At 38.8% G+C, this 14,338-nt stretch overlaps 1 protein-coding gene across 7 annotated transcripts in view; it reads left to right on the top strand.

Annotated features, from left to right (window-relative positions):
* Nucleotides 1-12,512, top strand: part of RNF38 (ring finger protein 38) — a 293,223-nt gene extending 280,711 nt beyond the window's left edge. For 5 of the 7 annotated variants that reach the window (XM_075825543.1, XM_075825546.1, XM_075825547.1 and 2 more), the window contains 8 exons: nucleotides 38-205; nucleotides 1,189-1,359; nucleotides 1,925-2,086; nucleotides 2,957-3,063; nucleotides 6,777-6,867; nucleotides 10,377-10,498; nucleotides 11,993-12,092; nucleotides 12,251-12,512. In XM_075825543.1, coding sequence (XP_075681658.1) covers nucleotides 38-205; nucleotides 1,189-1,359; nucleotides 1,925-2,086; nucleotides 2,957-3,063; nucleotides 6,777-6,867; nucleotides 10,377-10,498; nucleotides 11,993-12,092; nucleotides 12,251-12,313 — 984 coding nt within the window. In that variant the 3' untranslated portion in view covers nucleotides 12,314-12,512. The remainder of the gene's footprint in view (nucleotides 1-37; nucleotides 206-1,188; nucleotides 1,360-1,924; nucleotides 2,087-2,956; nucleotides 3,064-6,776; nucleotides 6,868-10,376; nucleotides 10,499-11,992; nucleotides 12,093-12,250) is intronic. The other 2 variants (XM_075825544.1, XM_075825545.1) reach the window with 2 other exon arrangements.
* Nucleotides 12,513-14,338: the final 1,826 nt, after the last annotated feature.

The following is a 14,338-nucleotide window of genomic DNA, read 5'->3' as shown; positions in this document are numbered from 1 at the left end:
GTTTTGTTGTTTTTTTTTTCTGGCATTTTCTTTTCAGATTCACCAGGGCACAGTGCCAGTTTCATACACCGTTACTACGGTAGCACCACATGGAATCCCTCTTTGTACTGGACAGCACATCCCTGCTTGCAGTTCACAACAGGTTCCAGGCTGTTCTGTGGTATTCAGTGGACAGCACTTGCCAGTCTGTAGCGTGCCGCCTCCAGTAAGTGAGACACTATAACGTTAACAATGAATTTAGGCTTTCTGAAGCAGCACTTAGCAGGGCTATCATCAAAACTGTTCATATGTCTTGGCTGAGAGAGTTAAAATATTACCTTGAAGATTTTATGAAAATAGTTTTATGTTCTGAATAATGGGGTGCTCTGTGCAGTTGGTCATAGTGTGACATTTCATTGACAAGAATGCACCAGTCTTTAACATGCGATACAGAATTATGCAGACTAGAGTTAGTCGTAAAGAAACGTTCTAGGACTGAGATAAAACAAGGACTTTTTTAATCACTGTATATTCAGCAACAATGGTACTTTATTCACAGTACATCGTCTATACATAATGTCTGTTCAGAGCCCGAACTCCTATTCCTAGAAGCATCAGACTTTTGTGCAATGCATAGTAACTAATTTTAGATACTGGCGATGCACAATAGAAAATCTTTTACTAGTCATTTTTTTCAGGCTATATATTAACCAAACCAGAAAATAATACAAGGAATGAATACTCCAACTTAATGAGCATTTGTTAAATTTGGAGGAGGTGGGGCGGCGGGAAAGAGGGAGACAGGGGAATCACATGTAATAAAGTGTCCATATTATTGGTTTCACCGTCTTGCTTTACTGTTTTAACTCCATGTAGACTTTACGGTAGTAATATAAAAAAACTGCCATTGAGGAATATTACGCTAAAGCCAGATTTTCTCGACACTTGTGAAGATCGAGAATGTGTCTGTCATATTGCACATGTTGTCATACTTCAAAAAAAAAACAAAACCGTTCTTCTCTCCAAATCCTTACCTTCTATATAGATGGATTGCTCTCATTGGGTTTCCTTTAATAGGATGAATTTCAAGTATTGTGAGTTATAATTCTGAATGTATAGCTCTATAACATCCTTGATAAGCAAGTCTTTTTTTTGCAGTTCACATTGAATACTATTAGCTTTTATTTATTACATTTTTTTCATTTACAGATGCTTCAAGCTTGCTCAGTTCAACATTTACCAGTTCCCTATGCTGCTTTCCCTCCCCTTATTTCCAGTGACCCATTCCTGTTACATCCACCGCACCTTTCCCCGCATCACCATGCACATCTGCCCCCTCCTGGCCAATTTGTGCCCTTCCAGACACAACAGTCTCGCTCGGTAAGCAAAGTTCTGTAAATTACTGATGCCTCCATGGTATTTTGTCAAATCTACCACAGCAGGAAAAAAAATCTTATTCGATGTAGTTTAAAGACTTAAAAAAATATAGAATAAAAATAAAATAACATGTAACTATAGTTCACCTCAAGAAAAACTGTAATACTGGGTGTTCTCCTAATCCTTGCCTTTTACCAATAGTGCTTAAAACACTATTTGCAAAGCCAAAAGTAAAATTGAAAACCTTTTTAAGGACACGTAGGCATTTTTTGCTTATTTTTTTTTATCTATGGTATTCGGTCTAAACTAGCGTTGTGTAACCCGACCTTGTAGCAATTTTTCTACATTTTTAGTTTGAAGATTGAATACAAAGATTTCTTGGTAAAATAAATAACCTCATATGGTAGATTGTACCTGGCTACAAAAAAATGAAATGTGTGTGGCAAGTATACAGTATTTGTTGTGTTCTGATGTATGTGTATCATCTGTTCAGCCCTAATTCTTTATTTTTGGCAAATCCAGTCCATGTGCTTTAAGTGTTTTTTTTTTTGTTTGTTTGGTTTTCCAGCCTCTGCAAAGGATAGAGAATGAAGTAGAACTGTTGGGTGAACATCTACCTGTAGGGGGATTTACATATCCTCCGCCTGCTCATGCACCTACGTTACAGCCGTCTGCACCGTTACAGTTCATAACCCATGATCCTTTGCACCAGGAGGTTTCTTTTGGAGTTGTAAGTAAATATTTTACCTTGAGTCTACAAATTTGTGCCATAAAAGTAGTTGCCTGCTTTATTTTAAAATATTTCCACCACAAAATGTTACAAATGTTCAAGCCCAAAATATAACATTCTGAGTTTAAAGAGACTCTGTCACCACATTATAAGTTGCCTATCTCCTACATAAGGAGATGGGCGCTGTAATGTAGGTGACAGTAATTCTTTTTATTTAGAAAAATGATCTATTTTCACCACATTAGGAGCGATTTTAGCTTTATGCTAATTTAGCTTCTTAATGCCCAAGTGGGCGTGTTTTTACTTTAGACCAAGTGGGCGTTGTACAGAGGAGTGTATGACGATGACCAATCAGTGTCATGCACTTCTCTCCATTCATTTAGACAGTGCATAGTGACACTGGGTTGTTCACGATGTGCTGTCTTATGCTGACACATTAACGTTACTGAAGTGTTTAGACAGTGACTAGACATTCCTTCCAGCCAGGACGGGATGTCTATTCACAATCCCGACACTTTGTTAACGTTTGTTTGGTACTTACAGCAGCGCAAAGCGTAATCTCGCGAGATCTCGCTGTAAATGACAGGTTCTTAAGAGGGATTTCTCTTTTTATGTTCATATGCCTTAATAGACCATATAGACAGGGGTTGTCGAGTTTTATAAAGCTTGATGTATCCCCCCAACATTCCATTCAGACTTAGTGAGCAGCCACATCTCTGACCATTTTTTATTCTTAATGTACAATAAGTTTATATTAAGTAAATGCGTGGAAAATGCAGCAGGGTGATCTTGAAATATTTAGTTTACTGATAAGTTTCATGACCATATATAAACCGTAAATATGTTTTTATTTTATTTTACTGCCTTCAGCCGTATCATCCATTCATGCCTCGAAGACTAATTGGTCGTAGCAGATATCGGTCACGACAACAAATACCATCACCACCTTACCATCCAAGCCTTTTACCTTATGTTCTGTGAGTATTTCATGTACATTAAATGTTCCTCAGTTGTATGAAAAGGCGCTCGTATAGATTTCCTTGAGGAATGTGTTTTAGCTAGAGCTTCGCTGACCTTACTGATATTAAAGGTCTCTTATGGAATTATTAACAATATAAATAGAATTTTTATTAGCCGTGGACATGCAGCATATGTCGGTTAGGCAAGATGCATTATACAATGGCCTGCTTGTTTTATTAGGATACACAACTGGTATTCTTCAAACATTAGCTTGTTTTTGCCCTTCAGCAAAACCCTGTTGAAATTATGGCCACATAGAGTTCGTTAAATTTTATTCACTTGGAACATGTAACGCTACCACACGTGTGCAGATTTTAAATTGGGTTTACTAGTATGGCATGCTGCTCTCCACATACATTGATAGTGTTGCAATGGTCACACGCATTCAGCATACTCTTGTATCCTCAATATTAACCCCTTCCCTACCTCCGTATAAAAACAGCGAAGGTAGGAGCTAGATCCCGCTAGTTTAACACCCTTCGATACCGTGCTCACTAGCGACTGCAGCATCTAAGCCATTAGAAACAGTGGTGGTCCCCTCTGACGTTCCATCGGTCCTCCTGCGATGCAATCGCGGGGTTCTTGTGGTTGTCATAGGGGCCTAATGAAGGCCCCCAGATCTGCCATCTTTGTACCACTATTAATCCCTGCCGGGGGCAAGGCTTACTAGGAGCAGGTCAGAACTACCATATACCGATATAGTGTATCGTGCAAGCGATTCAATGTTCAAGTCACCTAGGGGGACTTAAAAAAACGTTAACTGCACTTAACTATTTTAATAATATATAAAATAATATACTAAAAGTTCATAAAATCCTATTTTTCCCTAAAAGCAATGTAAGAAAAGATTAACATAATTGGTATCGTCACGTGCGTAAAAGTCCAAACTATTAAAATATAACCTTAATGAACACTGTAAAAAATAAAAACGTCAGAATCGCTGTTTTTTGGGTCACCACATCTCCCACAAAAAAAATGTAATAAAGTGATAGTCTTATGTACCCCAAAATGGTATCGATAGAAACTACATCTCGTCCCGCAAAAAATAAAGCGGTAGGAGGACTTCTCAACAAGAAAATAAAGCTATGGCTCTCAGAATATGGCAACACAAAGCAAACTTTATTTTGAACAATTAATTTTTTTCCTTGTAAAAGTAGTAAAACAAAAAATATATATTTATAAATTTGGTATCGCCGTAATCTTATTGACCCGCAGACTAAAGTTACCATGGCGTTTTTACCGTACAGTGAATGCCGTAAAAACAGAACAAAAAAATATTTTTTTTCCCCTATTCCACCCCACAAAAATGTTTTCTAGCACATTATATGGTACAAGAAATGGTGACCTGCAAAATTACAACTCATCCAGCAAGAAAAAAATCCCTCATACGGCTATATCTATAATAAAGTTATGGCTTTTGGAATGGGGGGGGGGGGTGTAAAAATGTAAAACGACAATCCGAAAAATGGCTGCGTCTGAAAGGGGTTAAAGGTTATCTAGGAAGTGAATTTTTTTTCCTTTGGGGCTGAGTATGAAATAAAAAAAAACAAAAAAGCAATACTTACCTATATTTGCCCCCGGCGATCCAGCGCTGTGGCTCCGGCAGCAGTCCCCGCTGCTTGTTTACATGCACTTAGTATGTGACCACTGCAGCCAATCGGCGTCACAGGAAGCCCGATGGAACGTCCGAGAGGTCCACCACTGTTTCTATTGGCTTAGATGCTGCAGTTGCTAGTGACTGCGGCATCTAAGGGGGATAAACTAGCGGGATCTCGCTCCTCCCTCCGGCCTTTGCCATTTTTATACAGCAGACGTCGGGAAGGGGTTACAAAAAACAAAATTGGTATTGCTACGTTGGTAAAAGTCAGAACTATTACAATATACCATTATTTAACCCGCACAGTGAACACCATAAAAAACTAAAAATGACAATCTCAGTTTTTTGTCAACTTAGCGCTGCAAAATTTTTTATAAAGTGATCAAAAAGTTGTATGTACCAAAATATGGTACCAATAAAAACTACAGCTTGTCCCGCAAAAAATAAGCCCTCATACCGCTCAGTTGACTAAAAAATAAAAGGGTATAACTCTCAGAATGTGGTGAAACAACAAAACAACTTCTTTTAACAATTTCTTTTTTCAAGATTAAAATAAAAAACCTATATAAATTTGGCATTATGGTAATCGTGTTGAGCTACAGAATAAGGTTAAGTTGTCGTTTTTACCGCACGGTCTAAGTTGTAAAAATGAAACCCAAAAAACAATGGCGGAATCAGTTTCTTCCATTTTCAGCCCGCAAATGTTTTTCCCGTTTCCCAGTACATTATATGGTACTTGCTAATGTTGCAATAGAAAGTACAACTCCTCCCACAGAAAATAAGCCCCCACACCACTCTATTGACGAAAAAATAAAAAAAGTTATGGCTCTTGGAAGGCGGGGAGTGAAAAATGAAAATGCAAATAAAAACCGTGTCAATCCTGAAGGGGTTAAATATTAGTTTTGGTTTTTTTTTAAAACAAAAGTCCTATCTTGTTTTAGAGCCTTAGCCTCTGTTCACATCTGCGTTGGGGTCCCGTTCTGATGTTCCATCTGAGCCTTTCGTCGGAACGGGACTCTGAACAGACACAAACTGACACGAGCGCAAACCAGAGGTTTCCGTTTCCATCGCCATTAATTTCAATGGGGATGGATCCGGTGCCCATGGTTTTAGTTTGTCTCGGTCTCTGTTGTGCGCCGGATCTGTCGCACAACAGAGACACACGGAAACCATGGGCACTGGATCCGTCACCACTGAAATCAATGGTGATGGAAACGGACCGTCAGAACGGGACCCCAACGCAGATGTGAACAGAGCCTTAACTAGTTTCTACAAAGGTATTTTTAGCAGAAAATACAGGGTTTTGTTTGGCCTTTTTTTTCTTCATAATTCCTGTCTCCCCCTACTATACGAGACCTTAGTGGGATGTACTGCTTCCTAGTATACTGAACTTGAGATGAGTTACAGTATATATGGGAATGACTTGGTCAAAAGCATGAGGTCCAAAGTTTACACAAACCTGAAACGTGGCGCCCGAGGCTTAAATTCTTGTCTTCTAAAAGTTCTGAATATGGCTACGTGCTATGGATTTTAGACAATGTATAAAAAGGTTCCTTCCATTTTATGCCTATAGCTCCTATACAGATCTTTGGCTTCATGGTAACAAACAACAAAACAAACCCTATGTAGAAATGTGTTGACAAATATTTATAAATTGAAAAAAAAATCTACTAGAACTGCATCTATGGACCGCCATTTACCTGGTGTATGTCAATTGGAGAAAGAGAAATCGATACAAAAACCCATGCCCTAAACCCTCCAGCCTTCAAGCTGTATGGCAGACTCTGAGGACAATTTACTGAAGGACTGACTTTTTGGTGTAATGTGCATAATAATTCAAGGAGTGTTTTTTTTTGTTTTTTTTTCTGGCCTCTCCTCCAGAATTGGCTATCAATACCGGATTGTTGGGGGGTCCAACTCTGTGCCGAAAGTTGAACCCCCCCCTCCCCACACACAAACCAGATATTGATGACCATACATTTTCGCCCTAAGGGAAAACTCCTTTCATTCTCTACTCATGTTTTCATACTCTCCGATGTACTGATGATTTTTTTTTTTGTTTATTCCTTAAAGATCAATGCTTCCAGTGCCTCCTACTGTGGGACCAACCTTTAGTTTTGAGTTGGATGTAGAAGATGGAGAGGTGGAAAACTATGAGGTTGGTGTATGTATTCAGGCATATATTTTTTTATTTGCTATTAAATAATTTCAGAAATAGTTAAATGATAAAAAAAAATCTTAACTATCCTGATTCATAATATAAATATTAAACCGATTAATGAAAACTTTGGCTTGCAAATTGTATTTACCTTTTTAATCCTTTCAAGACCGAGTTCATTTTGACCTTCATGACCAGCCCCATTTTCTCAAATCTGACATGTGTCTCTTTATGTGGTAATAACTCCGGAATGCTTTTGCCTAGCCAAGCGATTCTGAGATTGTTTTCTCGTGACATATTGTACTTTATGTTAGTGGAAAAATGTGGTCAATAAATTCATTGCTTATTTGTGAAAAACACCAAAATTTAGAGAAAATGTGCAAAAATAATGATTTTTTTCATTTTAAATGTATCTGCTTGTAAAACAGATAGTAATACCACACAAAATATTTACTATTTTATATATTCCATATGTCTACTTTATATTTGCATAGTTTTTTGAACATTATTTTATTTTTCTAGGACGTTACAACGTTTAGAACTTTAGCAGCAATTTCTCACATTTTCAAGAAAATTTCAAAAGGCTATTTTTACAGGGACCAGTTCAGTTCTGAAGTGGCTTTGAGGGCCTTATGTACTAGATAGACCCCATAAATCACCCCATATTAAAAACTGCACCCCCTCAAAGTATTCAAAATAGCATTCAGAAAGTTTCTTAACCCATTAGGCGCTTCACAGGAATTAAAGCAAAGTAGAGGTGAAATTTACAAATTTTATTTTTTTTGCTGAAATTCATTTATAATACATTTTTTCTGTAACACAGAAGGTTTTACCCGAGAAATGCAACTCAATATTTATTGCCCAGATTCTGCAGTTTTTAGAAATATCCCACATGTGGCTCTAGTGTGCTAATGGACTGAAATACCGGCCTCCGAAGCAAAGGAGCACCTACTGGATTTTGGGGCCTCCTTTTTTTAGAATATATTTTAGGCACCATGTCAGGTTTGAAGAGGTCTTGTGGTGCCAAAACAGTGGAAACCCCCCAAAAGTGAGACGGTTTTGGAAACTACACACCTCAAGGAATTTATCTAGGGGTATAGTTAGCATCTTGACCCCCACAGGTATTTTGCTATATTTATTGGAGTTTGTCTGTAAAAGTGAAAATCTACTTTTTTTTTCTGAAAAAATATAAAAAAAAATATTTGCAAGGAATAAAGATTAAAAAGCACCCCAGAACTTGTAAAGCTACTTCTCCCGATTACGCCAATACCCCATATGTGGTACTAAACTGCTGTTTGGACCCACGGCAGGACTCAGGAGGGAAGGAACAATATTTGGCTTTTGGAGCTCAAATTTAGCTGGAATGGTTTTATGGTGTCATGTCGCATATGCAAAGCCCCTGAGGTACCAAAACAGTGGAAACCTCCCAAAAGTCCCTTTAGGGGACTGGAACGAGCGATCATTAGGTCGCTGGTACAATACACTGCAATACTAATGTATTGCAGCATAATGTCATTTTACAGGCTCCTGTAACAGCGCGATCGCTGTTCCTGTCCGTTAGTCCCGGGTGTCAGCTGTAATACACAGCGGACACCTGCAGAATATGGAGCGTGCACAGCGCATGAGCCCGCTCCATAAATAACCCCTCGCACAACGACATGCTATTAAGTCGTGGTGCGCCAAGGCGTTAATGCGCAGCGGATGGTGCAAAGGGAAAATTACATTTTCCACTGATATTCCATTTTAATGCACAATATATTGTGCCCAGTTTGTGCCACTGAAGACAAATACCTCATACAATGTTGAGCGGGTTCTCCCGGATATAAAATGCCATATATGTGGACGTAAGCTGGTGTTTGGGCACGCTGTGGAGCTCAGAATGGAGGGAACACCATTTGGCTTTTGGAGCGCAGATTTTGCTTGGTAACTGTTCTGTATGGGGTTTTGCTGGTATTTCAGTTTATGATGTGGGGGTATATGTAATCTGTGCGGAGTACATCAGGGCATAATAAGAGGGTATAATAATGGGGTACATAAATAATAATTCGCAGATATGTGGCTGGTGTCGAACTGATAAATGGAGCCCGATCTTATCCGCTTTTGGAACACTCTGCACATTTTGCATCGTTATATTCTGAGAGCCAGAACTTTTTTATTTTTTCTCCAACGGAGCTGTGTGAGGGCTTATTTGTTGCGGGACAATCTGTACTTTTCATTGGTACCATTTTAGGGTACATGTGATTTTTTTTTTTAATCACTTTTTATTAGATTTTTTTGGAAGCAAAGTGACAAACAAAACATAAATTCTGACAATGTTTTTTGTATTTATTTTTTTAACAGTGTTCACCGTGCGGTATAAATGACATTTTACTTTATTCTGCGGGTTGGTACGATTACGGCGATACCATATGTATATAGGTTTTTTATGTTTTGTGGCGATTGCGCAATAAAATCACTTTGATAAAATTATTTCTTTTCTGTGTCACCATATTCTGAGAGTCATAATTTTATACTTTTCCGTCAAAAAAAGAAGTGTAAGGGCTTGTTTTTTGCGGGACGGGTTGTAGTTTTTATTGGTACTATTTTGGGGAACATGCGACTTTTTGATCACTTTTTATTCTATATTTTGGGAGGATTGATGACCAAAAAAAAGTGATTCGGACATTGTTTTTTAATAATTTTTTTTGCGGTGTTCACCGTGCGGGAAAAATAATATTATAGTTTTATAGTTTGGGTCGTTACGAACGCGGTGATACCAAATATGTGTACTTTTTTTTTAACATTTTCATTTTTTTCCTATAATAAAAGACTTATTATAGGAAAAAAAGCATTCTTTTTTTTTTTGTAACTTTTATAACTTGTTTTTACACTTTTTTTATAAAACTTTTTTATTACTTTATTTTTTACTTTTTACTTGTTTTACTTGAAGCCTGGGAGCACTGATCGCTGCTATAATACATTACACTACCTAGGTAGTGTAACGTATTATAAACGGTCAGTGTGACGCTGAGAGTCACACTGACAGAAAGCTTATGAGGACCGGCATCCGGCTGGTTCTCATAGGCTGCTGTGCATGGCAGACCCGGGGGCTGTTATATGGCCCCCGGTTCTGCCTTATAACCGACTGCAGCACCAGCAATCGGTCCCCGGGAAAGTTTGTTGTAGCAACAAACTTTCCAGTTTGTTATAGCAACAAACTTTCCAGTTCGTTGCTACAACACACTTTCCCTGCGATCACATGACTGGGACCTGAACCAATCAGGTCCCGATCATATCTCCGGGACCAGAGGCAGGTGATAACAGCGCGATTCGGGTGTCAGCGCTACTCTGAGACACCCGGATCGCGCTTTTAACACCCACCGTGAATTCACGTCGGCACTGCACAGAGCCCAGCAAGTGCCGACGTGAATATACAGTGGGCGGTCGGGAAGCGGTTAATGTTTTCCATAATTTTGCAGTTTTTTCCCCTCCCACCCCTTCTTAAAATGTATCTACGTATTTCCTTTTCGTTGCAGGCATTGCTAAATCTCGCTGAACGATTGGGGGAAGCTAAACCACGAGGATTAACAAAAGCGGATATAGAACAGCTTCCGTCGTATAGATTTAACCCAAACAACCACCAATCAGAGCAGACTTTGTAAGTTTTTAATCAAAGCTAATGTGCAAACCATAGCAATTGCTTGGCTTCCAACAATTTGGACCTGGCTAAAGCTAGCCATAGATATAAGCGGACTGTCTGACAAATTGGCAATGATCTATTGTCGATTTCCTTCAAGTGAGTGGCTGTCCATGTAATAACTCCACGGCTTAAGTCCACTAGAGCTGTTGTTTGTAAGCAGCTCTCCACTTTAGTTAAGAGAGGAGTCCCTAGTAGGTGACCTCCCTCTGACATCTATATGCCCTAATGGGTAATTTGGACAGGGTTTGTGAGACCATCCCTTTTTATTTTTAAGGCTTTTTTTTGGTATCTTAAAGGGAATGTGTCGCTAGAAATGTTTATTTTTTTCAGTTAAACAGTTAGTATATAAATGATTACACATTGTTTTAATTTTTTCACAAGTCCGGAATCATTATAAATTAGATTCTAATTTATAACCTTTCCATGTGCTGGTCACTAGAGGGAGCAATTCCCAAAATTGCAGCATTGGCAATGTGGTAAAGCAACCTCATTGCTTTATGCTGCAAATTTGGAGTAGACACACTCGCTCTAGTGTCCTCACACAATCCCCCCTCCTTTATCCCGGCTAGTGCCAGGAGAAAGGAGGGGGTTGAATGTTCAAACCTCCTACACTGTGTGCCGCCATTTTCTGAGCGAATGCACAATGTAGGAGGATTAGATACAGTGGTAATCAGACCGTATAACACTAACATACACACACATCACATACACAAACATAACTTACCTGCTCCTGCCGCCGCGCCTAGTCCTTGCGTCTGCGTTGCCTTGAACATATGGCCGGAATCCGCGACCGGAAGTAGTGATCTTACTGTCCGGCTGCGGCTTCCAGTCCACATGAAAATGGCGCCGGATGTCGCTCTACCAAAGACCTTCCTTTTGGTCTGTGTGGGAGCGGATCATGCGCCGTTCCCACACAGACAGCGTACGCTATAGTGAATGGAACGGCTCCCGTTCGCATTCTCTATGGGGATGTATGTGCCGTATTCCATATCTGTATGTGTCGTTAATCGACACATACAGAGATGAAAAAAAAAAATGGCAGCCCCCATAGAGAAGTAAAAGAGAAACGAGTCAAAAGTACAACACAAAAACACAAATAAATCAAATTTATTTTAATGACATAAAAGCAATATTATATAAAAAAAAAAATTCCCGTGACACCTTCCCTTTTCAAGACAAAAAAAGAACGGTGACATTGGAGGGAAGTAGTGAAACGGACTTCTCTTTTACTATGCATAATTTAATTAAATGACTGAAAGCAAGATCATAATAAATGCCAGTATGCCTATACCCCACAGTTCTAGGATGTTAGATGGCTGTGGTGCACAGAAGCTTTTTGTCTATTGACTGGTTTATCTTTTATACTTTCATAAAGGATACCGGAATATTTTCTGTTAATGTATATTCCTGGCTGGGTATGATATTTTTATTTTATTTTTTTTCTTTCCCCAGGTGTGTAGTATGCATGTGTGATTTTGAGTCAAGGCAACTTCTAAGAGTCTTACCGTGCAACCATGAATTCCATGCCAAGTGTGTTGATAAGTGGCTTAAGGTGAGATTTTGTCACCATAAATAAATTTACCAGTTAATGAATGTGTTCCTCTCTATTATATCCATGTTTTAATTAGTGTTGTATTTTTTACAATATTAGTTCTTTCTACAATAACTGTTTTTCGGGTTTTTATTTTATCACATTCTTTGTTTCGATAGGCAAACCGTACCTGCCCAATATGTCGAGCTGATGCTTCAGAAGTTCATCGTGATTCAGAATGACCAGTCTGAGAGCACAAGTCCAGCTCGGGTGTTCCTAGTCACATGTGTATTTGTGTATTTTCAAATGCACATGCACAGCAACCATCCATTGAACTGAACCCGTGTGGCTTCCAGCCTATTCTTTACACAAAAGGGTCGATAGACCTCTTTTTGCACTGTGTGATTTAATCCAATATAAAGCTTCTACTTAGTCTTCACAGTTATGGGATTGTTATACTAACCGTGTGATTGGGACTCCAAAGATTATTATTTTTTATATTCCTTAGCTTATTTTGTGTGTGCACTAACATTCCCTGGTTTTTGTGTGATCATTCCGAGTGTTTTTGCTGCAAGATTACGTGGATGTGATCTTTTAGCATGTGCTTTTATATTTAAATGGGAAAGAACTAAAAACAAAATACAGTGGTAGCTCCAAACAATTTATAATCTACCTTTTATTATAGAGCCTTCAGATACTGTGAGAGCGGACGGATGGAATGTAAGACTGTGTGGTAGTGGCCATGTTGCTTTTGTATGTTTGCTTGTGTCAAGCACAAGAGCGTATGTCTAGTTGAGAACATATATACCAGCATGTACTGAGAACGTATGTGTGTAGTATTACTTATGCTGCAATGTATAATCTTGTGTGTTATTTAAACAGTACTAGTACTGTACACTGGTTTATTTTCTTGTGTTTGCAGTTGCACACTGAATGCTAAGGGTGTAGCAATCTATAGGCGTTTCATACTCCTTCCTTACTTTTTCACATGACTTTTGTCCATACAATCTTACCACTTATACTGCTATACTTCTTTGTGCCACTGCAGGGGAAAAAAAAGAAAAAACATATTTTTTTTAAATATAACACTATTTTTAATTGTGTCCACGTTAATTTGGCAACAAACGTAACATTTTTCACTATGTAATAAGTTGGATGTATTGTCTCGATCACATCTCTTGAGTGCATAAAGTTGAGCAAGAACTGATAATCCAACCGCCACCAAAGTTTAGCGGGCATGTGCCCCACCTATCTGGAATTTCCCATGGTGTCTTCTTTTGAGCCACTTTTTGTAGCCTGTTCGCACCGTCCGGTCCAGAGCAGCTATTCTCATGCTATACGGGAGAAGAAAAATGATACAAAACGTGTGCACTTCCTGTACAGTGACCGTATAAATGAATCTTTGAGGACGGGCCCGACATCTCTGCAAAAGCTGGATTTACAGTTTTGGCCCAGTGTGCCTCTTTAAGGGGAAGAGATCTTACATCCAAACAAGGTTGCAGTATATATCCATTCATATAGTATGTTGTACCTAGGCCAACATCTAGCCTCTTCTGGTTACTGCTCTAGTAAACGGTTTCCAAAATTGGTTCGGTAACAGTGATCACCTAAAGAATCTGTGTAATGTATAACGAAACACATCTCTGGTTAGGAACCAATATCGGATGATCATCAGGGGACATAACCGACCTATATATTTAAAGGTGCTGCAACAAATGGTTGCCTTCAGAGAATATGCGTACACAATGTTTCCTCGGTCTCATTGCCGGTTGCTTGTCCGTTGTTCTAAACATTTTTTTAATGGCAAATGTTGTTAAATCATTTAAATTGTTAGTTCTACAAATAACTTTTAGATGGCAATCTTTATGAAACGTGGTTTACAAAGCAGGTCAACGTTCTAGATTATAAGGAATTAAAATAACTGTCCTTTTGGTTACATATCACTTTATAAAAGTTATTTGAGACCTTTATTTTTGCATGGTTACATCACCATTAAAATGATTGCGTAATGGAAACCAACTAATGATGGCACTCTTATCGGCCAACGCCCGCATTAATGGGACTTCTTTAAGGGCACGGCCAGACGTGGCGTTTTTCCGCTGCAAATGTTGGTGCAGATTTGGGGCAATTACGCAATGAATCTGCACCAACATTTGCATATTTGACAGGTAATTCAGACGCTGCAGAAAACAGCGGATTTGCCACAGATTTCAGTTTTTGCATTGCAAAGGCTGAAATCCACGGTGAAATTCTGCTTCTTCTCTGCA

This window comes from Rhinoderma darwinii, chromosome 1, assembly GCF_050947455.1.
Source record: "Rhinoderma darwinii isolate aRhiDar2 chromosome 1, aRhiDar2.hap1, whole genome shotgun sequence".
NCBI lineage: Eukaryota > Metazoa > Chordata > Amphibia > Anura > Rhinodermatidae > Rhinoderma > Rhinoderma darwinii.
The sequence above is the reverse complement of the archived record's forward strand: the minus strand, read 5'-3'. Positions and strand labels throughout refer to the sequence as shown.